Below are 24,957 nucleotides of genomic sequence, written 5' to 3' on the forward strand. Positions count from 1 at the left end.
CAAACACAAACCATCTCTCCCTCGGTCCCAGGAGAGTTTACACAGCGTTTGAATCACAGCTCTTTTTTACCGTGTCCACAAACAAATTTGATGAAAAAGACTGTACTTTATCGAGGCTCTGTTGTTTGCAATATGGTTCCCATAAAAATACGAAAGAATAACCGTACATATGTATTCCGATGAAGATGTGCTTGTGTAGATGGATATTGTAAGTGCTGCTTCTGCTGAGATGTGTAGTTTTGTGACATAAGTGATTTGTGTACCCCAGGAAGACTAGCAACCACTTTGTGGAAGCTAATGGGGATCCAAATAAACAATAAACAATGCACAGTTATATTTCTGCTCGTCATTTCAGATGCAGTTTCTGCAGATTGTGGTTTTTACTCAGATGGACGTCTGTTTTCTGAATGTAGAGGCTGAAATGAGTGCTATTGTAGATTTCTGGCATTTAGTCCATGTCCAGCTCATCTCTAACATGTACTCCTAAATGTTCATCAAATTCATTTCTTACAGATAACGAGTTTTCGTCCACTGGAAGTTGTTCAGTATCGAGACGTATTTGCAGTGTGTTATTGACTGAATGATCAACACTTAAGTACACACCTGGCCTTTTTTTTAAATGTGCTCTTATTTTTATATTTTAAGTTTTCATTTTTATTTTAATGAATTTTTTTAGTTAATATTATGTGGTTTTGTCATTTTTATGTTTTTTATATATATATATAGGTTTTGATATTTTTATGAAACCAAAAACATTGTTTACAAAATCAATCAATGATTATTTTCGGCTTGATTTTGGACTTGTTTGATCTAACCGGATACACTTGCATGTTTTGCGCTAATGGCAGCAGTCAGATGAGCTGAATCAGCAGAAGTGTTGGTTTTGTTTGTGTTCGCAGCAGTGATGGAGTTCGTCTGTCAGCGTCAGGCCCCGTTTAACCACATCACAGTCTCCAAGAAACGCCAGTGGCTCCAGCAGAGCTCCGTCACAGCGCCCCCTGCAGCCGAGGAGGAGCAAACACAAACACACCTGCCATCTAACTCACTTCTGACAGACAGAGGTGTGTACTGTTAAAGGGGACCGATTATGCCCCTTTTTACAAGATGTAAACTAAGTCTCTGATGTCCCCGGAGCGTATATGTGAAGTTTTAGCTCAATATACCCCATAGATAAATTTCTATAGCTTGTTAAAATTGCCACTTTTAGGGTGTGAGCCAAAACGCGCTGTTTTGAGTGTGTTGCTTTAAATGCAAATGAGCTGTTGCTCCCGGAGAAGAGGGCGGAGCTTGAACAGCTCCAGCTCCACATTAGCAGTGCTAGCCTTTGCAAATAAACATTTCACTATTAGTACAAGCCTGTTATCTTTACAGAAAACTACTTGGTTTCAGTCAGTCATCTGATTATACTGTGCATAATAAATTTACGTTTATGAATTACAAAGACATGGAGCACGGCGGAATAAAAATAACAACATAGCCGGTCTCATGCTATCACAAACTTTATAAGTCCCACTTCTGATTCTGAGTTCGACAACTTCAAGCGATCGACTCGCATTGCTTTCATATGCAGCTTTTAACTCCCACATTCCTATTCATGATCATTCTGGCAGCACTTAGAAGGCAGCATCAGTGAAAACACACAGAGTACAGTTGGTATTGATTCCTAAACATATAGGGGACGTTACCGATTTTTTCCAGATATTTCCTTCGAAAATGAAATTTAACCACAGTGTCCTCGGCTCAGATTGAGGGGAGATTATGGAGACTCCTATGTTCATTAGTGCATCCCAAAACACAACACTTGTAAAGCCTCTTTGGTGCTGATATTGTATATATCTCCAGTAATGGACTGCAGCTTCTCACTCAGGGCTGTGTTTATGCTAATAAGGCAGGGTCACAAATGGGTGGGACTTTTTCCCCCTCGGTGACGTGAACAGAGGGAGAATCTGAAACAGCTCGTTTGGGGAGACTGTTTATGATTTATTGGTATTATAAAAAAATGAGTTGGTGGATTTGTACCATTATAGGCTGTTGTTTTCACACACTGCAGCCACACAACTGTGTTCAAACACCTTATATAAGTGATTTTTGCACACTCAGAATGTCATTATTCTTATAGTGAATGTTTCCAGAGTTTCCCTCTGCTGGAAGTTGATCAAGAAATAATTATTTTCAGTGTTTTAATAATCCACACATCTGTCCCATTTTTATTCTTCTTTGCCAAATTAAATATGACTACACTTCATTAACTTTTATTTTTAGAAAAGTTTTTTTCAGTAAGTTTTTTTTTTTTTAAAAGCAGTTTGTTTGTTTTAAAAAAAATTCTAAATATTTTTTAATTTACCTTTATTTCAGTTAGTAATTTTAGTACTTTAACTTCAGCATTTATATTTGATTTAATTTCAGCTTTATTTCAATTAACAAAAATGTTTGTCATTTTCAGTTTTTTAGTTTTAGTCAAAAGCACATAACAGAAAAACTCAAATTGAACTAAAATTAAAATGAATGCTAAAACAAATTTTTTTCTTCTAAAATAAAAATACATTTACATTTTATAGAAATATAAAAAATGACAAACACACATACCAAAACTACTAAAATATTAACTTTTTGTATTTTAGTATGTGCTTTTTATTTTTACATTTTGTTATTTTTAAGTTAAATTTCTAAATAGATTTAATTATAGTTGTAATTTATTTTTATTTCAGTCATTTTAGTACTTTAGAAATGTAATAAGGCAACATTTAAATTTCTTCTAATTACACATCTAATATATACTTTTATTTGATTTCAGCTTTATTTAAATTAACAAATATTTTTAATAATTTTAGTTTTTAGTTTAGTACAATTTTTGTAATTTTATTTGGGGGGGGGGGGGGGGGGGGGGTTATATTTCTAATGGTGCGTTCACACCGGACGCGACTTGCGCTATTCGCGCATAGTTGGACGCGTGAACATTTTGGGTTTACTCGCTTCATTCGCGCGTGAAATTCACTGCACAACAGACGCGAATTCGCATCATGGGCGGGGCTTCTGCCAGGCGCACAGGTATGACTGCCACAGAGAGCATATGTATAGAATTTGGCAAATAAAATCACCTTTATGTGCTATAGAAACACTGGACGTGTGTATTTCAGCCGAGAATGTAGTTGTTTAAAACTCAAATCTGCGGTTTATTTATAAAAACAGCCCCTATTTGAAAATGTGCTTCGCCGATTTCGGAGCCGTGAGCTCCAGGCGATCACCGGACGCTCGTGCTCATGTATGCCGAAGAGAGGAGCATAACCTCGGCTAGTCCTTCTGACATTTGCCGCTGGCTCTGATGTCTCTGTAGTGGATAAACATAAGATGTCCTTTATTGTTGTTTTGATTTCTGCCTCCGCTCTTAATCACGTCACTACTAGAGCAAGCTCCTGATTGGTTGGAGCGGCGCGAAATATCCGCCAAAGTTCAGATTTTTCAACTTGCGCGATTCGCGCGAATCTCGCGTTCCGCGCGTCAAACGCTCGAAACGGTCAATTCGCGCCGCCTCATTCGCGCGAATCGCAGCACAGGATGTCTAATCGCGTCTTTGCATTGACTTAACATGTAAATCACTCGCGCTTAACGCTTCATTCGCGTCTGGTGTGAACGCACCATAAGTAGTTATATTTAATTTATTTTTATTTCAGTTTTAGGTTTATTTCAGTTAACAATTTTAGTACTTCAGCTTAATAACTGCATTAATTAAAAAAAAAAATTGCCAAGCTATTTTATTTTTATATTTTGTGTTTTATTGATTTTTTTTTTTTTTCGATTTAGTTAATTTTTTTGTAATTTTGTATTTTTGTGATTTTGTCATTTTTACTTTATTTTTATATTTCTAAATAGTTTATTTATTTTTTCAATTTATTATTTTTTCAGTTTTAGTTTAATTCCCTAATTTCAGCTCAAGCAACATTTCAAATTTTCATGTACTTTAGGTTTTACATCTAATACTTATAAGTTATACTAATAAATACGATATTTATACTAGTAGTAATATTGTTCTTCAGCTTGATCTCTAATGTCTTTAGGTACTGTAAATGTCCAGTGGTTTGATGGCGTTTGGTTGATGTCTGCAGACTCACGTCCTCGCCGTCTCCTGCTGCCTGCAGCTAAAGTCAAACACAGCCGAGTCTCGCCGCATCGGACCGACCCGGCCGAGGAGAACGACGCCGACGACGAGGGAGAGATCTGGTACAACCCCATCCCGGAGGATGAAGAGGCCGATCTGCTGCGCTGCGTTCCCATCATCAGAGTCCAGACGAGACGAGCGGACGCAGACGAAAGACAGACGCAGGAGGAGAGCAGAGCCACAGGTACAGCTTTAGCAGTTTGAGATGAGCTTCGTGTTCAGCACTGGGATAGCAAACCTGTCTGGTAAATAATTATTCATATCTGTGTAAGGTTTGTGAGCTTTTACATTATAAAACGTTGGATAAATGAAGACAGAAATGTTTTGAACACTTTCTAGTTTCAGATTTTGCGTTTGTATAAAAAAAAAATTCTGATTAAAAACTGCAATTTTGATTAAAAATGTGATTTGAAAAAAAAAAAAAATACTTTGCTTGTGCTGCACTGCACTTTTTTTTTTTTTTTTGATGTAGGATTTAATCATTAAACATTTGACATTCAAAAATTGCTAGTAAATTTCACAAACAATTAAACGTGATTTTGAAGTAGACTGTCTGAAATACTATTTACTTGTAAAACATGCTGAAAAAAACAACACATTTTTGCAATGCATGCTTTTTGTAAGGCTTCACAGTTTGGCCCAGAAATGTGTGACTATATATATATATATCAACAAAGGCTATAACAATAATAATAATGACAATATTTTATTATTATTATTTAATTATATTACTAAAATGAGAAATATTACTTTAGTAATATTTGACTGTAAAATAATTTAAAGGAAAAATATTATAATAATATTAATAATAATAATTGTATGTATAATGTATAATGTATCCTTAAATGTGAAATTTTGAAGCAGAAAGACCTAAAGAGTATTTTCTTGTCAAATGTACTCCAAACAAATAAATAAACATTTGGTCAAATTTTTGCTTGTTTGTAAGTCGGCACAGTTTGGACCCAACAAAAATATAAAAATAAGACATGTAAAGAAAAAATACAATAATAATAATAATTTGTATTTAATTTTACAGAACAACAGTAAAATTGTAATAATAATACTTATGCCCTTAATGATCTTAGTTTCCTAATTTACAAATGTTAAGCCACTTTTATTTTGATTCACAAGTTTGTGAAGACGTTTGGTGCATATTGCATTTTCAGACGCATGTATAAAACAATTCAAACTCTCAGCAAATGCAGACATGACCGGATCATGAGCTGCTCAAACACAGCACATATATTTATTTAAAAATCCATATTGTGATTTTAGTTTTATTTGGTTGTATGGTATCATCTCTGGCTCTCAGGACTTGTGCAGCTCTATATTTAGCGTCGTATGAATCTGTGACATTATTCACTAATGCAGTCATGCCTGTTAAAGGCTGCTGTCAGCGTTACGCTTCTCTGGAGGCTGCGAACACGTCTTTGAGTTCATGTCTGTTAGCGTCGGCTCTGTTTGTTTGACTAGCGCTCGTTTGATGTGGTGACATTATGTAAAAAACACAGTCTGCTGCTTAAAGTCACATGAAATCCACATGGAGCCTGTTTACTGTTTAATACATGCTCCTGTCTCATTGTGAATGATCAAATTATGCTGTTTTGAGAAACTTAGTGTTACATTTAGATAGATATTAGAACACTAATATTAAAATGTCTTCATGTCCTTCTGTTTAAATTGAAGCACTAAAATAAATAGCTAAAAAAATTAATTAAACTAAAATAGTCATATTTAAAATAAACAAAAACTAATGAAAAGAAGTACATAAAATTTAAATAAAGTATATAAAAAATAATAATACTATAATAAAACATTTGTGTTAATTGAAATAAAGCTGAAATCAAATATAAATATTAGATGACAAACTTAAATTTATTATGGTCAGTTGGCAGCATTTCTAATTTTCGTTTAGTTTAGGTTGAAGTAAAACTAAAACTAGAATTAAAATTAAAAATGCAATAAAAAATTAAACCTGAATAATATTATTATAATAAAAGCTAATAAAAATGACAAAAGCACATATCAAAATGAACTACAATTAAAATAAAAACAAAGTATAAAAATAAGTTAATTAAAAACATAAATACAAACCTATAATAAAACATTTTTATTAATTGAAACGAGATATAATATAATACTTAAAATCAAATTTTAATTAATTTCAGTCGAAACACTAAAATAACTAACTCGAAGGGAATTATAATAATTAAAACTGAACTAAAACTAAAATACTGAAATAAAAATAAATTAAACCTAAATGTTAATATTTTAAATAAAAACTACTAAAAATGACAAATGCACATAATAAAATTACTAAACATTTAACTAAACTTAAAAATTATTGAAATAAAAGCTAACTCTTAATAAAAAGTACAGTAAGTATAGTATATAAATAACAATGTTCACATAATATATGAAATCAAGTGCATTGCATTTAGTCATTTGTTGCATAATGCACATATTGTTAAATGTAGTAGCTCATCGATGCATACTGTGGAAATAGCACAGGTAGTATGCAAGTGTGCTGATTTGATTTGATTTGATTTGATTGACAGTCCAGGTCTGGATCTGTTCTGGTACAAAAGTCCACTATCAATTCCTGATGGATAAAATCAACGTCAAACTGTCACTTTACAAAAGAAAAAATGACTGGTTTATGTCTTCAAAGGTCATTGTTGTGACTTCAGCGTGTTGATGTGAAGTTCTTCAGCGCGTTGGTTGAGCTTCTGACACATTTGTGTGAGAAGCGTGTGTGTGTGTGTGTGTGTGTGTGTGTGTGTGTGTGTGTGTGTGTGTCTGTGCACCTGGTATTCATCACGTCCTGGGGACCAAATGTCCCCACAAGGATAGTAATACCAGTAAATCTTAATCTTGTGGGGACATTTTTTGGTCCCCATGAGGAAACAAGCTTATAAATCATACAGCATAAAGTTTTTTGAAAATCTAAAAATGCAGCATGTTTCCTGTGAGGGCTAAGTTTAGGTGTAGGGTTGGTGTAGGGCAATAGCACATACAGATTGTACAGTATAAAAACCATTACGCCTATGGGATGTCCCCATAAAACATGGAAACCCAACATGTGTGTGTGTGTGTGTGTGTGTGTTTTAGGCTCTGTTCTGAATGCTGTGTTGTGTTCCATTCCGGAACTTTCCTGGTGTGCTGTTGACTTTAGCTCCCGGCTGCATGTGCGTCCCAACACCCCTCTGAAACATGAGCGACACAAACTGAGCGCACGCTCGCCTTTTACATTAGTGATGACATGAGAAGGTAATATTACCCACAATCCCATGGGTGGCAGGTAACTGGATCTGAGTGTGGCGTTGCGTGTGTGTGTGTATGTGTGTGCGTGTGTGTGTGTGCGCGTGCGCGTGTGTGTGAGTGTGTGTGTGTGTGTGTGTGTGCGCGTGTGTGTGTGCGCGTGTGTGTGTGCGCGTGTTTGTGTGTGTGTGTGTGAGTGTGTGTGTGTGTGTGTGTGTGTGTGCGCGCGTGTTTGTGTGTGTGTGTGTGAGTGTGTGCGCGTGTGTGTGTGTGTGTGTGTGTGTGTGTGTGTGTGTGCGCGTGTTTGTGTGTGTGTGTGTGTGTGTGAGTGTGTGTGTGCGTGTGTGTGTGTGTGTGTGTGTGTGTGTGTGTGTGTGTGTGTGTGTGTGTGAGTGTGTGTGTGTGTGTGTGTCTGTGTGTGTGTGTGTGTGTGTGCGTGTGTGTGTGTGCGCGTGTGTGCGCGTGTTTGTGTGTGCGCGTGTTTGTGTGTGTGTGTGTGAGTGTGTGTGTGTGCTTGTGTGTGCGCGTGTTTGTGTGTGTGTGCGTGTGTGTGTGTGTGTGTGTGTGTGTGCTTGTGTGTGCGCGTGTTTGTGTGTGTGTGTGTGTGTGTGTGTGTGTCTGTGTGTGTGTGTGTCTGTGTGTGTGTCTGTATGTGTGTGTGTCTGTATGTGTGTGTCTGTGTGTATGTTACAGAGCTTTGTTCTGTGGTTCTATATGAAGCTCTTGAATCATTTAGAGAGCAGATCTGTGATCAGTTCAACACACAGACTTCACCATCTCAGATAAATGCTCCAGTTTTCTCTCTGTCACTAATGGCACAGTGTGTGTGTGTGTGTGCACTTGTGTGTGCGTGTGTGTGTCTGTGTGTGTGTGTGAGACAGATTTAAGGCTGTAAAATGTCTTCTGACACTCTATAATTAGTGTGACTAGTGACCAGATCGGCCCACTCACCACCTGTCACAATCAAAAATGTCAAATAAACGCACACACAGTCAGTGAGTGTTATCAGCAAAATAAAAATCTGGAAGTTATAGTATGTTAATATAAATTAGATTTTTTTTTAAAAGATATAAACCTTTTAAATAAATCTAGTGTTTTGGTTTAGAGATTCCGTATTCTGAGTGGACGAGAGCAGCGTGTGTGTGTTTTGGAATGCAACCTTGCCTCCTAATCTGGGCCCCTGAGACTCTCGCTATGTGTGTGTGTGTGTGTGTGTGTGTGTGTGTGTGTGTGTGTGTGTGTGAGGTGTCACATATTTACATCTGTAGGTTTTCAGTTGCGTGTAGGCATTTATACTGTTAAGTTAGTTAGGGCTGCAAGAATAGTTAAAAGCTATAATCACATTAAACAATCAGGATTTTTTATTGCGTTTTTGCATACACTAAAAAGTTTGGAATTTTTAAGATTTTCTCATGTTTCTGAAAACATTGTGAAATATTACAATTCAAAATAGTTGTTTTCTATGTGATTAAAATTTATATTTTAAAATGTAATTTATTTCTGTGATCTGCAGCTGTATTTTCAGCATCATTACTCCAGTCTTCAGTGTCACATGATCTTCAGAAATCAATCTAATATACTGATTTACTGCTCAAGAAACATTTCTGATTATTATCAATGTTGAACACAGTTGCTCTGTCAAATTTTTTAATATCTCTAAAATGACCTCTTTCAAATCTTATTCACACTTTCATTCAGTTCATATGGACTATTTGCATATTTACTTATATGTAAGTAATTGGTGGCATTTGATTAGATTGTGAAAAGTGGACTATGATATTATAACATTATTGTTCTCTGCCCATATGGCCTTGGTGACATCAGCAGAATGGAATGTCTTTTCAGAGACAATGTTGAAAGAAAAAAGTTGAAGAAAACGTTTCTTCAGAATAGCATGCATTGATAAACAACAAAATAGATAAATGTAACAGAATTTAGAGAGGTTGAGTCCTGAAGTACTCCAAAACACAAGAAATATTGAGTAAATGATAACAAAATCTTCATATTTAGGTCAACTGTCCTTTTAAAAAGACACACACTTGCGATGCCAAAGTGTGAACCTCTGCCCCATCTCCTCCACACGATCTTTCTCGAAACAGTATTTCTCTTTCTCCTTGCTTCTCTCTTTTTTGGTCTCTTCATATTGGCATGTCTCTCTCTCTCTCTTTAACAGAATCGGGTCTTTGTTTTATCTGGGCGGGTAAGTACCAGATCAAACGGCGGGTGTTGAAGGAGGCCCTGAACTGTGGCAACAGAGCCGCTGTTGTAGTAAAGCAGATGAACATGCCATGTGATCAGAGAGAAAGAGAGGGTGAGGTAGAGGAAGGAGACCGATCGATTCAAACAATCTGATTTGTCAGCCACTGCATAATGACTGCGGTAACACGCTGCGGAGATAACTGCATCCCAGGTCCAGAAGTCTCTCGTAAAAGGAAATCTACTAATCGAGAGAGCAAGAGCAAATTATACTGAGGCTGATGGAGCGATTTAACCACAGCGCTCTTGGCCAATGGAAGGTCTGGTTTATCGCTCCACTCTGGAATGTTCCACAGATGTTCTTTGTTTTTGATGTGTGTGACTGAGCTGGAAAGGGACTTTTTGAGATATATGTAGTTATTATGGCGTGTATGTGCATAGAGCAAAGGGGAATCCTGTGGACTAAACAGGAGCAAACAGGCCAGAAGCAAGGAAAGATTTATGGATAATGGGTCAAATTGTCTATTTACTGGGGTTGTTTCGAGCATGCAACAAGAGTTTTAGTTAGGTAAAGGAATAATTGATGACATGTTTTTGAAGATCTGAAGATATAAGAAGTGTTGAACTGTCACACCTTGGACATACGTTAATTATTCTGCTTATTTCCATGTGTACATGTTTATATCATGTGACATTTTTTAAGTCCTTAAAGCACTCTTGTTTGTACAGCTTCCACCAATTAACTTTCTTGCTTTGAATATTCCAAATCGCTGTTACTTTTTGGAAAGACTTTGGCTTGGAACCTTGAAGCATCTATCAACTAATCCAAATGAGGAATTTATTCATCTTGTGGTATAAGATTCATTTAAAACACACAGTGCCCTCCAAAAGTATTGGAACAGTAAGGCCAATTCCTTTATTTTTGCTGTAGACTGTAAACATTTGGGTTTGACATCAAAAGACGAATACGAGATGAGAGATTAACATTTCAGCTATTTACAGGTATTTTCATCTGGATCTGATACACAACTTAGAAGATAGCACCTTTTGTTTGAACCCATCCATTTTTAATGTTACCAAAAGTATTGGAACATGTGACTGACAGGTGTGTTTTGTTACCCTGGTGTGTCTTATTAATTGATTATTCAAACAATAAATAGCACTGAATGTCTGCTCAGTTTCAGATCCGTGCAGACTGCATTTATAGTTAGTTAGACGTGTAACCAACATGAAAACCAGAGAGGTGTCTATGGGTGAAAAACAAGCAATTGTGAAGCTGAGAGGAGATGAAAAATCAATCAAACCATTGCCAATCAAACCATCAAACAAACACTGGCAATAGCAAGTACGGGAAGTTGTGGCCTAATGGTTAGAGAGTCAGACTCGTAATCCAAAGGTTGCAGGTTCGAGTCTCGGGCCGGCAGAGATTGTAGGTGGAGGGGAGTGAATGTCCAGCGCTCTCTCCACCCTCAATACCACGACTGAGGTGCCCTTGAGCAAGGCACCGAACCTCCAACTGCTCCCCGGGTGCCGCAGCATAAATGGCACCACTGCTCCGGGTGTGTGTTCACTGTTGTGTGTGTGCACGTTGGATGGGTTAAATGCAGAGCACGAATTCCGAGTATGGGTCACCATACTTGGCAGTATGTCACTTCACTCCACTACAACCAGGAATCTCCTGAGGAAGAAAGAAACCACTGGTGTACTAAGTAACACACCTCAAACGGGTAGATCAAGGAAAACATCTGCAGTTGATGACAGAAACATTGTGACAGCTGTAAAGAGACTCTAAAACTGTTAGTGACATCAGCAACACCCACCAGAGGGCAGGAGTGAAGGTATCACAATCTACTGTTCGCAGAAGACTTCATGAACAAAAGTACAGAGACTACACCAGAAGATGCAAACCACTCATTAGCAAGAAGAATAGGAGACGAGCCTCAAAAATTCTGGGACAAGGTTTTATGGACCAGCTAAAGTTTGGAGAAAGAAAGGATCTGCTCATGATCCCAAACATCCAAGATCATCTGAAACACAGTGTGCACAGGTGTACATTATAGTACACATTACACAAGTAATGCAATGGCTTGGGCTTTCATCGCTTCTTCTGGGACAGGCTCATTAATCTTCATTAATGATATAACACATGATGGCAGCAGCAAAATTAACTCAGAAGTCTACAGAAATATTTTGTCTGACAATTTACAGAAAGATGCAACCAAACTGATTGGGAGATCCTTCATCATGCAGCAAGATAATGACCCAAAACATAATGCCAAAACAACAAAGGAGTTCATCAGGGGCAAGAAGTGGAAGGTTTTAGACTGGCCAAGTCAATCTCCACACTTAAACCCTGTAGAGTATGCTTTTTACCTGCTAAAGAAGAGACTGAAGGGAGTAACCCCCCAAAACTGAAAGAGGCTGCGGTGAAAGCATCACAAAAGAAGAATGCAAAAGTTTGGTGACGTTAATGGGTCACAGGCTTGATGCAGTTATTGAAAGCAAAGGATTTGCAACTAAATATTAAGTCTTTTTCACTTTAATCTATGTTAATTCTATCTGTTCCAATACTTTTGGTAACATGAAAAATGGGTGGAAAAAGGTGCTATCTTCTAAGTGGTGTATCAGATCCAGATGAAAATACCTGTCAATAAAAGCTGAAATGTTAATCTCTCATCTCATATTCATCTTTTGATATCAAACCCAAATGTTTTCAGTCTACAGCAAAAATAAAGGAATTGGCCTCACTGTTCCAATACTTTTGGAGGGCACTGAATATATCCACAAATGGTAATGAGTTCATCTAAGGGTCAGCTAAGACCTTGGGGTCAATCACTTGGTCAATGTACTAATTAAACCCTCCTCTTTCATTCCACAGATCCTTCAGAGCAGTCCACTGGTGGACTTTCTCCCTCTTCTAGTCCCAACCCAGCTAAAAGGAGCACTACTATGAACTGGTCTTTTCCTGATAAAATCAAGTCACCACGGACTGTCCGAAAACTCTCTATGAAGATGAAAAAACTGCCTGATCTGAGTCGGAAGCTTAGTGTTAAAGGGAACCCATCTAGCAATGTGGCCATCAGCAACAGCCAATCAGAACCCAGGGCTCACTCTCCAAAAGCCAATGGGATGGCAGAGCTGGGCCAGTCCCAGTCCAGACTGTCCCCGGCAGGTGTGACGACTGCATTGGCGAGTGGTAATGTGATTTGGTGGTACCATTTGGACAGTAGTGTTTCTACGCAGCATAACTTCGATAAGAGGAGGAGCAACAGTGGTGGCGTTCCCAAATCGGCCAGTAAGGGAGGTTACCTAAGCGATGGAGACTCGCCCGAACTTGTCGCCAAGTCAGGAAAGCACGGAAATTCAGAAAGAAAGAACGGTAAAGCCCGGGACAGGGATCCCAATGCGAATGGCGGATGTCCGAGGCTCCCTGGCACGGAGCTGGATATCGACGCCTTCCGTTCTTATAGCTTCTCTGAGCAGCCAAAGTGCCTAACGTACATCTCTGGACTAATGAGTCTGCACTTCTATGGCGCAGAGGACTTGAAGCCACCACGGGTTGATTCCCGCGACGTCTACTGTGCAATCCAGGTGGACTCTGTCAACAAAGCTCGTACGGCCTTGCTTACCTGTCGGACAGCCTTCCTGGACATGGACCACACCTTCAACATTGATTTGGAGAACGCTCAGCACCTCAAACTTGTTGTTTTCAGTTGGGAGTCCACACCACGAAGGAACCGGGTGTGCTGCCATGGGACTGTGGTTCTCCCGGCCTTGTTTCGTGTGCGTAAGACGCACCAGCTTGCGGTCCGCCTGGAACCACGTGGAATGATCTACGTGAAGCTGAGCCTCATGGAGCAGAGGCAGAACTCTCTTGATGGCCAGGAGGGGGATCATGAAATGCAGGTGTTTGGCGTAGAGGCTCGGCGCGTGGTGGAACGGGAAGCTTCTGGATTAATGGTTCCACTGCTCATCGAGAAATGCATCTCTGAGATCGAGAGGAGGGGTTGTCAGGTGAGTGAGTGGAGCAAATCTTTATGGTTCTTTAACCTGACCAAACTAAATCTTTCCAAACTAAATCTTTAATTTATAGGTGAAGTGTGTAATTCTTTTGATGTCAGTACTTCACAAAGTAGGCCTACTATTCAAGTTTAATCTGCAACTATATGTAAGCCATTGTTATGTTAATTTTCTAAAGAGTGCCACACTGTGTCAACTTCAAAAGAGTCCTGGAAGAGTTTGAGATATTGACTTTCTGAAGATTGTCGCACTGTGGCACCTTCAAAAGAGTCCTAGAAGAGTTTGAGACATTGACTTTCTGAAGATTGTTGCACTGTGGCCCCTTCAAAAGTGTCCTAGAAGAGTTTGAGACATTGACTTTATGAAGATTGTTGCACTGTGGCACCTTCAAAAGAGTCCTAGAAGAGTTTGAGACATTGTCTTTCTGATAAGTGTCACAATGGTTTACCTTCAAAAGAGTCCTTGAAGAGTTTGAGATGGGACTACCTTTGATGGGTCAGAAAGAGCAGTAAGAATGTTTGGGAAACTTGCTTGGTATTTTGCAGTTGTAATTGGTCCCACTAATTGCCCAGAAATTATGTATTTAGCTTTAAAGTGTATCTCCATGGCTACATTCAGACTCCAGGCCCAAAAGTGGCCTAAATACAATTTATACTCCTATGCGAGCAATGTGAACTGCACAAACCATGTGGAATCTGATCTTTCCAATTCTGGTTTGGGCCACTTCCATATGTCATACTAAGTCCAATGTTTTGCGGTTCTACCTCCGTCTAAAAAGTCATATCGGAATTCATGGTACTTTTACGTCACTTTGGATGATGGGAGTCACTCCAAAGGTTTTACGTAAGTAAGTTCCTTGGTTACTCGGTTAATATGGAAGACAGCTGCGAAGGTAGTCAGTGGAGGGACAGTGTGGTATGCGTAAGTATTATGATGACAGTTCTCTATATGCAAAACTAGAGGGAAAACTGAATGGGAATAGCTTTGCTCACTTTCTCCTCATCCTTGTCTGGCTTCCATGCCACATCACCTCATAAATAAATGTGTAAATGCTGACGTCAGTGGCCTCCATGTTTACCTCTGTATGACAGCCTGCTGCATGCTGCCTTTGTTGTTCTTTTGCGCATGTGGGTCATTTTAGGACCGTTACCAGTTTACACTTAAATCTGATATTGCCCACATTTACAAAATAATGTGAATAGCCAGATCTAAGCATAAATCAAAACTGAGCACTAAGGCTTGGTGTGTGAACGTAGCCCATGAGTCTCTTCTGTCATTTGTTAGGCTTCGGTTAAAGTGAGCTCGCCAACCGTTCTAAAGTCCTTGTCCATGGACATTACACACTCACACAAACAAGCTTAGCAAGGCCTCTCGGTGGTTTGTGTGCACAGGCATATTGCCAAAATCCTAGCCATTCATCTACGTTATACACACACACAATCTGTCTCTGTTACAGTGTCACCCAGAGTTTAATGCTGTTCTTGTCCATTCATCCCACCAAGTGTGTCCGCCGTCAACCCACAAAACAACTCCGACTGCTGTTCTCAGATCAGATTTACCCCTGCAACTCAATGCTCACACATGGAAGATCTGATTCTAGATCAGCTGAGAGAGACTTTCAGCCCCTATTGGTGAAAAAAGAAGAAGCTTGTAGGTCCTTTGGGAAGGCTGTAAAGTTCTACTGGTATGATGTGGGTTTTTCTCTCAATCTGTCTTAGACTGTTTTTACCTCAGCTGACCCCTTTGTGGAGTGTTGTCAGCCTCTGTATGCTAAATCTGCAGCTCATGCCCACATATCTGATGCTTCTATCCGCATATCAAATTTAGCATGGTTTTTTATATTCATGCGCTGCTCCCAAGTTGCATTGCTGTGCAGTCATCACTTTTTTTTTAGATGATGCATGTATTTGTATTTTTATGCATTCATGCAATTGTTTATGCATTTATTAATTTATGCATGCATTGTTTATGCATTAATGCCTTGGTTTATTTTTGCAATTATTTATGCATAAATAGTGGCGAGTGCAGCATACTCGTTTAATAGAATGGTTATTGCATGCTACATACTGCTGAATACAATTTTAAGCTTTTTCCTCATTTTTGTTATTCATGCATTTATGCTGTTCCTCCTTTTCCTTCTTTTTTTTTAAGTATACGCTACATGCTGTGTAGTATGTAAGGGCTGTTAGCCTCCAAACAAACTACACTACACTACACTACTGAAACAAAAAATTTTCAGAAGCTCTAGTCTGTGGTATTCCTGGTACCAGAGATGCACACATGTGCAATTATTGTATTTATTTTTTAGATGATAATTGGATGCTTCTTGTAAATATTCTTGGTCATGTGACAGCAACATAGCACACTGCTATTTAAGACAGTAATTATGTACTGTATACTGGAGTATATACTGTGGAATTTGCAGTAGCCTAGCCTGGTTGTTATATATTGTTATGCATTCAGTTCACCGAATTAGTATTTCTCTAGTGTTCTTGAAATAAGGGAACTTGGTTTAAGGTCAGAGCTTAGCTGTTTACTGTGTGGAGTTCTTTACTAAAGCCTGAAGTCAGTATAGTTTGTCTTAAGAAAGCATGATATACACAGCTCACGGAAGCTAAAGGAATGTTTCTTCTGAACTATGGCCGCAGGAAAACTACCAACCTGGATGGGTAAATGATTAGCCGTGTGCCGTGAGGGTTTTTCCGCAGCCCTTCTTGCCTGTTTAAAGGAATAGTTCACCTAAAAAATTCACATTTTTACTTTTGTTTCTTATATACAACGTATTCTCTCTTTCACACAACAAAGTTTTTGGTGAATTATTCCTTTGAATTCATAACTTTAAAACGTACTTTTTTTGAGTTTTTGAAAGTTTTGAGTTATGAGAGTCATTTCAAACTGTTATTTTTACAAATTAGCTTGTGACCTCTAAAGTTTGATCTACTAAAGAGCAGCTCCGGAAGCCAAGCGTTTGAGTCTGTGTGGAGACGTTTGGCTTGTGCCCAAATGAAAAAAATCCTCTTTGGGTTTAATGCACGTGTCATGTTAGCGGCAGCGTGGAATCTGTGGTCAAATGCACAGTTACAGGCAAAGCTAAAACTGAAGACCAACCCAGAAGCAGGATGTGTTCTTTACCAGGGGAAGAAAGGAGGAAGGTTTTAGTGGATTCAGGAAACTCTTCAGCTGTTTTTAACAAGACCATGGTCAAGCTATTATTTCCTCTGGGTGACATTTTTAGAGTTATACACACACACACACACACACACACACACACATGCACACCACTGGTCTGAATCAAGCTGCTGTTTCACATTGCAGGGAATTTCTTCTGTTTATTGGAGCATGTGCTGCTTAATCATTGCAGAATGTGCTAGGCTGTGTTTGAGATGAAACGCTAGCTTACTACCTGCTAAATTGTGTGCATATATACTGTATGTTAAATACTAACGTTTTGCATTTGTTTATTTATGCATTTATGATTTATATATGCATTGATTTTTTTTTCTTTTACATTTTCAATATTGTATAGATACTCAGGCTCATTCATCAAGTTGAGCACAATGCATTGTGGGATACAGTATTTCACACAGTGTTTTTTGTTGTATACTGCACATTTTGGCAGAAGTAGTAGGTCATTAAAGATGTTTAGCAGTGCACAGCATTCAGGGTAGTATGGTGTATGAAAATACTTACCACTATGCAACCAGAACACACTGTTCAATGTGTTGATTATATAGTGCAGCAACTCAAGTGGACAGTGACATATGAACCAATTAAAAATGCTAAAAAGCCACATTTATTTGAGATGATGGCTGAATGTCATTCACTGAATTAAACTGAAATATAATGTTGTCGTGACAATAATGTTTGTCATTGCATAATGCTTATTTCATTTTAAAAATGGTATGCAGGCAGTTGCACTGAGTGCTGAATCTGATTGGCTCCCTCTGTTCTTAACTCCGCCCACAGCAGGCGGTAGAATTCCTCTGTGAATGAATGTGTTGTGTACGCGCAGGTTTGTACTACAGTTGTTTGTCAGACTGTTTGTGCGCAGGATTGCAGGTGTGAGCTGGTCCAGATCCAAGCCGGTTAAGACTCCGGATATTTCCATACCTGCAGTCTTTCCGACAGCCAACAGGAAATGTTTTTTAAAAATTGAATAATAAGGAGATGTGCTCCTACGTGCAAGCTGTCACATTTTTACATCTAGTGCAACAAAGAAGAGGCTTAGGTTAAAGACCTTTGCTAACCTATCTTGTATTGGTACAGCACTAAAATTGATATGTAGATGGAGATACAAAACATTTTTGATCACTTTCATTTATCTCTGACCAGGGTCCACGTTTCACTTTTTCTCAATTGTGAGACTTTTTAGACTTTTTACCAATGGTGAATCTGATTATTTTTAGCAAACATTTCAGTATTTTGTATTTTGCATGATTTTTATTAAAATAATAATTATAATTATTTGTTTAAAATAACAAAAAAAAAAAACATTTGGACTTAAGTAATGTATTTATTTATTATTATTATTATTATATTTTCATAGAAATATGCAACATACAGATAAAAATGTGTTAAAATAGTATATCAATAATAATAATAATAATAATAATACTTGGATATTAATACATTGAAATATTAAAATAAAAATAAAAACAATAATAATAATAATAATAATTATTATTATTATTATTATTAATTAATTGATGATGATGATTATGGTTATGTTTTAATAATTTACATTTTTGAGTATTATTATTATTGTATTACTATTGTATTTTAATAAAATATGCAACATACTGTTAAAAATGTGAAAAATTATAATAAAAATATGAACAAATTTATAATTAAAATAATTAAATCAAATGTTGTTATAATTATGATTATTATTATTATTATTTAGTATTGTGTTTGATGATGATGATTATTATTTTATTATTATTAATAAAGAGTTATGGGCGTTTATTAATAAAAAAAAAATAAAACAAACAACAAAAACTACCCTGTGGGGGAGAAACAGGTCAGTAGGCTAGGACAGGGCACTGCACGGCAAGGGACGGAAAGATCTAACAAGGCAGAACAAGAACGGAGACAACAAGGGTACATTCAACAACAAACTGGCAAAGGACTGCAAACACAAGGAGAATAAATAGGGAGCAAACGAAGCGGGTAACGAGGGAGGACAGGTGGGGGAAATGAACATGTAACCAGGTAAAAAGATGGGGGGGGGGGTCAAGACAATTGACATGAGAGCACAGGGCATACAGAAAACAAAGACAAAAGCCATGTGCTCACACAAAACAAAAACACAAGGGCATGGCCAGCAAAACAAATCACCGGCCATGTGCAGAACAAGACACGAGCACGCAGCTAATGAGAATACTCACAAGCCGCGTGCTCAAACAAAACATGAAAGCACTCGGCCGAGGGAACCCCGAGCCGCATGCAACAACACAAGATAACGAGAAAGCATGCGGCCGAACACGAACCAGCACCACACGCGGACAGAAGAGCTCACGGCCCGAGCGAACTCGAGACAGAACATGGACCACAAGTGTCCGAACAACAAATCCGAACACCACGCTCCAACATGAAACAAGGCACGCAGACGAGAGAGGGGATAGATAGGATAGAGTTAGATTTTAACTAACCATATACAATTAAAACAGAGAAGTTTCCTCCTAATTACTACAATGGTTATGTTAATATCAGCATTGCATGATTGTTATGATCAGTGATGTTGTTGTGAGGTTCTCTGAAGGTTGTATAAGGGTTGTGTGTGTGTGTGTGATTGACAGGTGGTGGGTCTGTATCGTCTGTGCGGTTCGGCTGCGGTGAAGAAGGAGCTGCGGGAAGCGTTTGAGAGGGACAGTCACGCCGTTGAGCTCTCGGAAAACAACTACCCAGATATTAACGTCATTACAGGTACTGCATATCAGCGCTTACACACACATGATACATTCACACACGTTTACTGAGAGTTACACTCAACTCAAACCATTTCACTTGATGCCTAGTTTGAGTGTATTAAGAAATGTGAATGAACCTGTGTGTGTGTGTGTGTGTGTGTGTGTGTGTGTGAGTGAGTCAAAACACAGACAGTAACAAGGCCAGCAGCTTCTTTGTGTTGAGCTCTATGAGTGTCACAAAACACACACACAAACACACACACACACACAGAAGGAACAGAGTCCAATGTACATGTGTAAGATTTGGCGGGAAAACTGAGGTCAATGTTGTAATGAGGACTAAAGCTGTGCGATATATTATACATGACCGTTCATAAGTTTTGGGTTAGTGCGTTTATTTTTTTTTTTTAAGAAATGGATACTTTTATTCAAGGACACATAAAAATTGATAAAAAAGTGACAGTAAAGATATTTCTAATGTTACAAAAGATTTTTAATTGAAATAAATGCTGTTCTTCTGAACTTTCTATTCATCTGTGAATCCTGAAAAATTAAATGTATCACGGTTTCCACAAAAACATTGAGCAGCACATCTGTTTTCAACATTGATAATAATCAGAAATGTGTCTTGAGCAGTAAATCAGTATATTATGATGATTTCTGAAGATCATGTGACACTGAAGACTGGAGTAATGATGCTGAAAATACAGCTGCAGATCACAGGAATAAATTACACTTTAACACATATTCACATAGAAAACAGATATTTTAAACTGTAATAATATTTCACTATTTTTACTGTATATTTGATCAAGTAAATGCAGCCTTGGTGAGATAAAACATTGTACGGTTGAGTTTGATGAAGTGCAGCTGTATGTATTTAATCTCGGTTGTGTGTTAAACACATTGAAGCTTCTGTGTTGTATTTCACAGTGTGTGTGTGTGTGTGTGTGTGTGTGTGTGTGTGTGTGTGAGAGAGAGGTTGATGCCCTCTCTGTAATGTTGTATGAGCAGGTGGTGTTTATTTGCCTTTTAAACCAATGTGTGGCTCAAAGTCCCATCATACACCTGGCCACCAGCCAAACAATCAGCTTTCTATCTATCTATCTATCTATCTATCTATCTGTCTATCTGTCTATCTGTCTATCTATCTATCTGTCTGTCTGTCTGTCTGTCTGTCTGTCTGTCTGTCTGTCTGTCTGTCTGTCTGTCTGTCTGTCTGTCTGTCTGTCTGTCTGTCTGTCTGTCTGTCTGTCTGTCTGTCTGTCTATCTATCTATCTATCTATCTATCTATCTATCTATCTATCTATCTATCTATCTATCTATCTATCTATCTATCTATCTATCTATCTATCTATCTATCTATCTATCTATCTATCTATCTATCTATCTATCTCTACACAAACACACACACACATGCATATATATATTCTGGTGGACTGTTATTCCATATGCTGTTCCCTTCCCGTCCACAGTGTGTGTGTGTCACCCTGAAAAGACATGTAAAGTCATTAACAAGTGTGTGTCTTTGTGTGTGAACTCACACAGATGGTGTTTGACACACACACACACACACACACACACAGACAGTGTATAAACACAGATTTAGAACAACATAATCACACACACATTTGAATACAGAAAAATTAGGCTGTTTGCGTGCGTGCGTGTGTGTGTGTCTGTGTGTGTGCGTGTGTGTGTGTGTGTGTCTGTGTGTGTACAGGTTTATATATCCTGGTGGGGACTTAAACCTGAATACTCATGTGGACTCGTGTCACGGTGGGGACCTAAATTGAGGTCCCCATGGGTACAAAAGCTTATAAATCATACAGAATGTTTTTTTTTTTGAGAAAGTAAAAATGCTTGTAGTTTCCTGTAAGGGGTAGGTTTAGGTGTAGGGCGATAGAACATATGGTTTGTTCAGAATAAAAACCATTACGCCTATGGAGAGTCCCTACAAGGATAGCTGTGTGTGTGTGTGTGTGTGTGTGTGTGTGTGTGTGTGTGTGTGTAAGTGAGTGGATATTCTTGTCTGTTTTCTTTAGTTGCTCGTGACATTCTGCTGTCACATACACTTCCTAGGTCAGAGGTCACGTCTGACTGAATTAGTTCTTCTATTTACAGTCTGTTAATTGGCCTGTGAAAAACAGAAATACTGCTGTATCAGCACTGGCTTTTGGCCATAATAATACCTATACGTATTTTGTAAGATGTTTTAATGTTTTTGAAAGTGTCTCTTCTGCTCACCAAGGCTGCATTTATTTGATCAAAAATAAAAACATTGTGAAATATTATAATTCAAAATAGTTGTTTTCTATGTGATTAAAATTTATATTTTAAACTGTAATTTATTTCTGTGATCTGCAGCTGTATTTCCAGCATCATTACTCCAGTCTTCAGTGTCACATGATCTTCAGAAATCATAATAATATACTGATTTACTGCTCAACAAACATTTCTGATTATTATCAATGTTGAAAACAGTTGTGCTGCTCAATATTTTTGTGGAAACTGTGATGCATTTATTTTTTCAGGATTCACAGATGAACAGAAAGTTCAGAAGAGCAGCATTTACTTGAAATAGAATTCTTTTGTTTAAAGCAGTTTAAATCATCCTTGATGAATAAGTGTTCATTTCTTTTTCTCTGGCTGTGTTTTAATGTCTTCCTCTCAGTCTCTAGTTGCTCAGGTGTGAACCAATCCAGCCAATCAGAGCCCTGGAGATGATATATATAAACAATTATTAACATAAGTAAATAAATGAATTGAAAATACTAAATTAATGCAGAATATAAATTAACAAATGTAAAAAAAAAAAAAAATAGATGTAAACAAATAAATGAATGCACGTTAATATATAATATTAATGAATAAATAATAGTAAATAATAATAATAAAAGGATATATATAGTATATATTTACTGTTTTATTTACTAATTTCTAATGTTTTAATTCCTGTTTGCATTTTTATTATTTCTTTTACATTTTAAATGTATTATTTAACATTTAACTCATGTATTTACTTATTTTAATCATTTTTTTTGTATTTATTTAAATCCATTCTTTGTTTATTTGAACCTTTTTTTAGTATTTTTATTTTAATGTACTTTTTATTTTATATTTACTTATTTTAATAAATTAAATTTTGCATTTATTGTATTTATTTATTTTAATCTAATTTATTTATAATTTTTTTTAAATCACTTCTATCACTTTAAAAAGTTAGAAAAAGAGAGACGAAAACAACAACAAATAGCAAACATAAAAGACAAATAAGAAACGTCTATAACACAGTACAGGATGGCAGTGGCAGTGTGTGTGTCTCTCTGCAGGCGTGTTGAAGGACTACCTCCGTGAGCTTCCTCATCCTCTCATCACCAAGCCGCTGTATGAGTCTGTTCTGGACTCGATGACCAAGAGGCCGCTGCAGATGGGAAGCGGCAGCTGTGAGAATGACTCGGCCGACTCGGATAACGCCGTGGGTTTGCTGGAGATCCTGTCAGAGGTTGAGAAGGTACGGGAAGGTTCTGGAGGGAAACCGTCTCGTCCGTTGTCCTGTTTCTGATCTCTCATGTGTGTGTGTTTGTGCTCAGGCGACCCTGCAGAAGCTTCTGGATCACCTGAAGCGTGTGGCGTCCCATCACGAGGTGAATAAAATGACCTGTCAGAACCTGGCGGTGTGTTTCGGGCCGGTTCTGCTCAGCCAGAGACAGGAGGCGTCCTGCCATGGGAACCGGGTCTTCATTGACTCCGAGGAGCTGGCCAGCGCTCTGCACTTCAAGAAACACATCGAGGTCCTTCATTACCTGCTCCAGCTCTGGCCAGGTGACACATACATCATCTCACTAGAGTTCATCACCCTCCTATGGATTTATTATTTAGTCATGTAGCAGACACTTTTATCCAAAGCGACTTACAAATGAGGACAATAGTAGCAATCAAAACCAACAGAAGAGCAATAAAATGCAAGTGCTATGACAAGTCTCAGTTAGCCTAACACAGTAGTTTTTTTTTTATATATATATATATACATAAATATACATACATAATACTGTATATATATATATACATTCTCACCATGAAAATTGCCACAGAAGCTGGAATGGCGTTAAACACAAACAAACATCACACACATTTGTTTCAAACCTGCAAAAGGAGATATAAGGCATAAAGTTTTCATAGTGCTTCTTCCCAAATTTATATTGAGAATCGTTTATAAATTGATTGTGAAAATAAAAAGAAGCTTTAAGGTTACACTGTGTTTTTCTGCTAGTTATAGCCATGAATATAATAGTACTGTTGTTCTGTAAAATAATATTAATAATAATGATCGTAGTAATAATTTAAGGAAATTATAAAGAATATATTTTATTTTACAGTAAAATAGAATTATTGTTTTTTGTTTAAATTGGATAATCAATTATTAGTAAAAACAAATATATAAAATAATTACAAAGCAAAATAATTATAATAATATTAATGAAAACCTCAACAGTAATTATTATTTATTTATCATTTATTATTATAATAATAATTATTTCTCTTATTGTGGTTATAGGAAATACTATATATTTTTTTATTTTACAGTACAATAGCAATGTAAAATAGTAGTGTTTAATTTGAATAATGTAAAAAAAATGTATTATTATCATTGAAAACAGTGTAGGTAACAGAGAAATTGCTTTTACATTCCGTTAATCATCATTTGGTCCTAAGTAATATCTGCTGGTTTTTAAATGAAATAATACACCAGTCATTTACAGGTAGTTTTTACAAGATTTTGGACCCTGTATGGTACATTTCTCCAAAACACACAAAAGAAAAAAGTCATAAGGCTTTAAAACAACACATGTTTGTGTCAGGTTTAGGTGAGCTGTTTCTTTAAGGCTCCGTCGTGTGTCTCGGGGTCATCTCATAAAACTCGTGTCGGCCTTTAATCACACTCTTGCTGCCCATCCTGACCCGTGGTTTCAGACAGATTTCTGTCCCGCTGTGTGTGTGACTTCCTCCAGCACGCAGAAACTGTACAGTAAACCAGTCTGTAATTACTCACATTCCTGTCTTAACCTTCAACTCCGGCCGACCCGCCCACCCGCCTCACCCTCAGAACAATCGGCCCGTTTAGAGGGGCCTCTCGCTGCAAAAGATCCTCCGTCAGGCGTGGAGAAACTCCCATGAGGCCAGCTGCACTCGTCCTGCTCTGGGAAGGCTGTCTTTTTGTGTCCTTGTGTGCCAAAATGTGTCTCTCCACACGGGCACATGATATTTTGATGCATATTCTGTAGTGTCTATGTGTTCGTTGTTTTCTTGAATCATGTGCATATATATAAAGATTTCTGCAGGGTTTTTTTTGTCAGAGTTGCATTATCTTTGAGGTTTTACTAACCCTAAATGCAAACAAAAGTAGCCTACCA

General features: G+C 37.5%; 1 protein-coding gene across 1 annotated transcript in view; it reads left to right on the top strand.

Annotated features, from left to right (window-relative positions):
* LOC306860603 (rho GTPase-activating protein SYDE2-like) overlaps positions 1-24,957 on the top strand; it is a 41,897-nt gene that overhangs the window by 10,929 nt on the left and 6,011 nt on the right. The window contains exons 2-7 of the mRNA XM_079402379.1: positions 900-1,061; positions 4,104-4,340; positions 12,492-13,627; positions 19,432-19,558; positions 22,876-23,057; positions 23,137-23,368. Coding sequence (XP_079258505.1) covers positions 900-1,061; positions 4,104-4,340; positions 12,492-13,627; positions 19,432-19,558; positions 22,876-23,057; positions 23,137-23,368 — 2,076 coding nt within the window. The remainder of the gene's footprint in view (positions 1-899; positions 1,062-4,103; positions 4,341-12,491; positions 13,628-19,431; positions 19,559-22,875; positions 23,058-23,136; positions 23,369-24,957) is intronic.

Source organism: Barbus barbus (assembly GCF_936440315.1).
Source record: "Barbus barbus genome assembly, chromosome: 41".
Taxonomy (NCBI): Eukaryota; Metazoa; Chordata; class Actinopteri; order Cypriniformes; family Cyprinidae; genus Barbus; species Barbus barbus.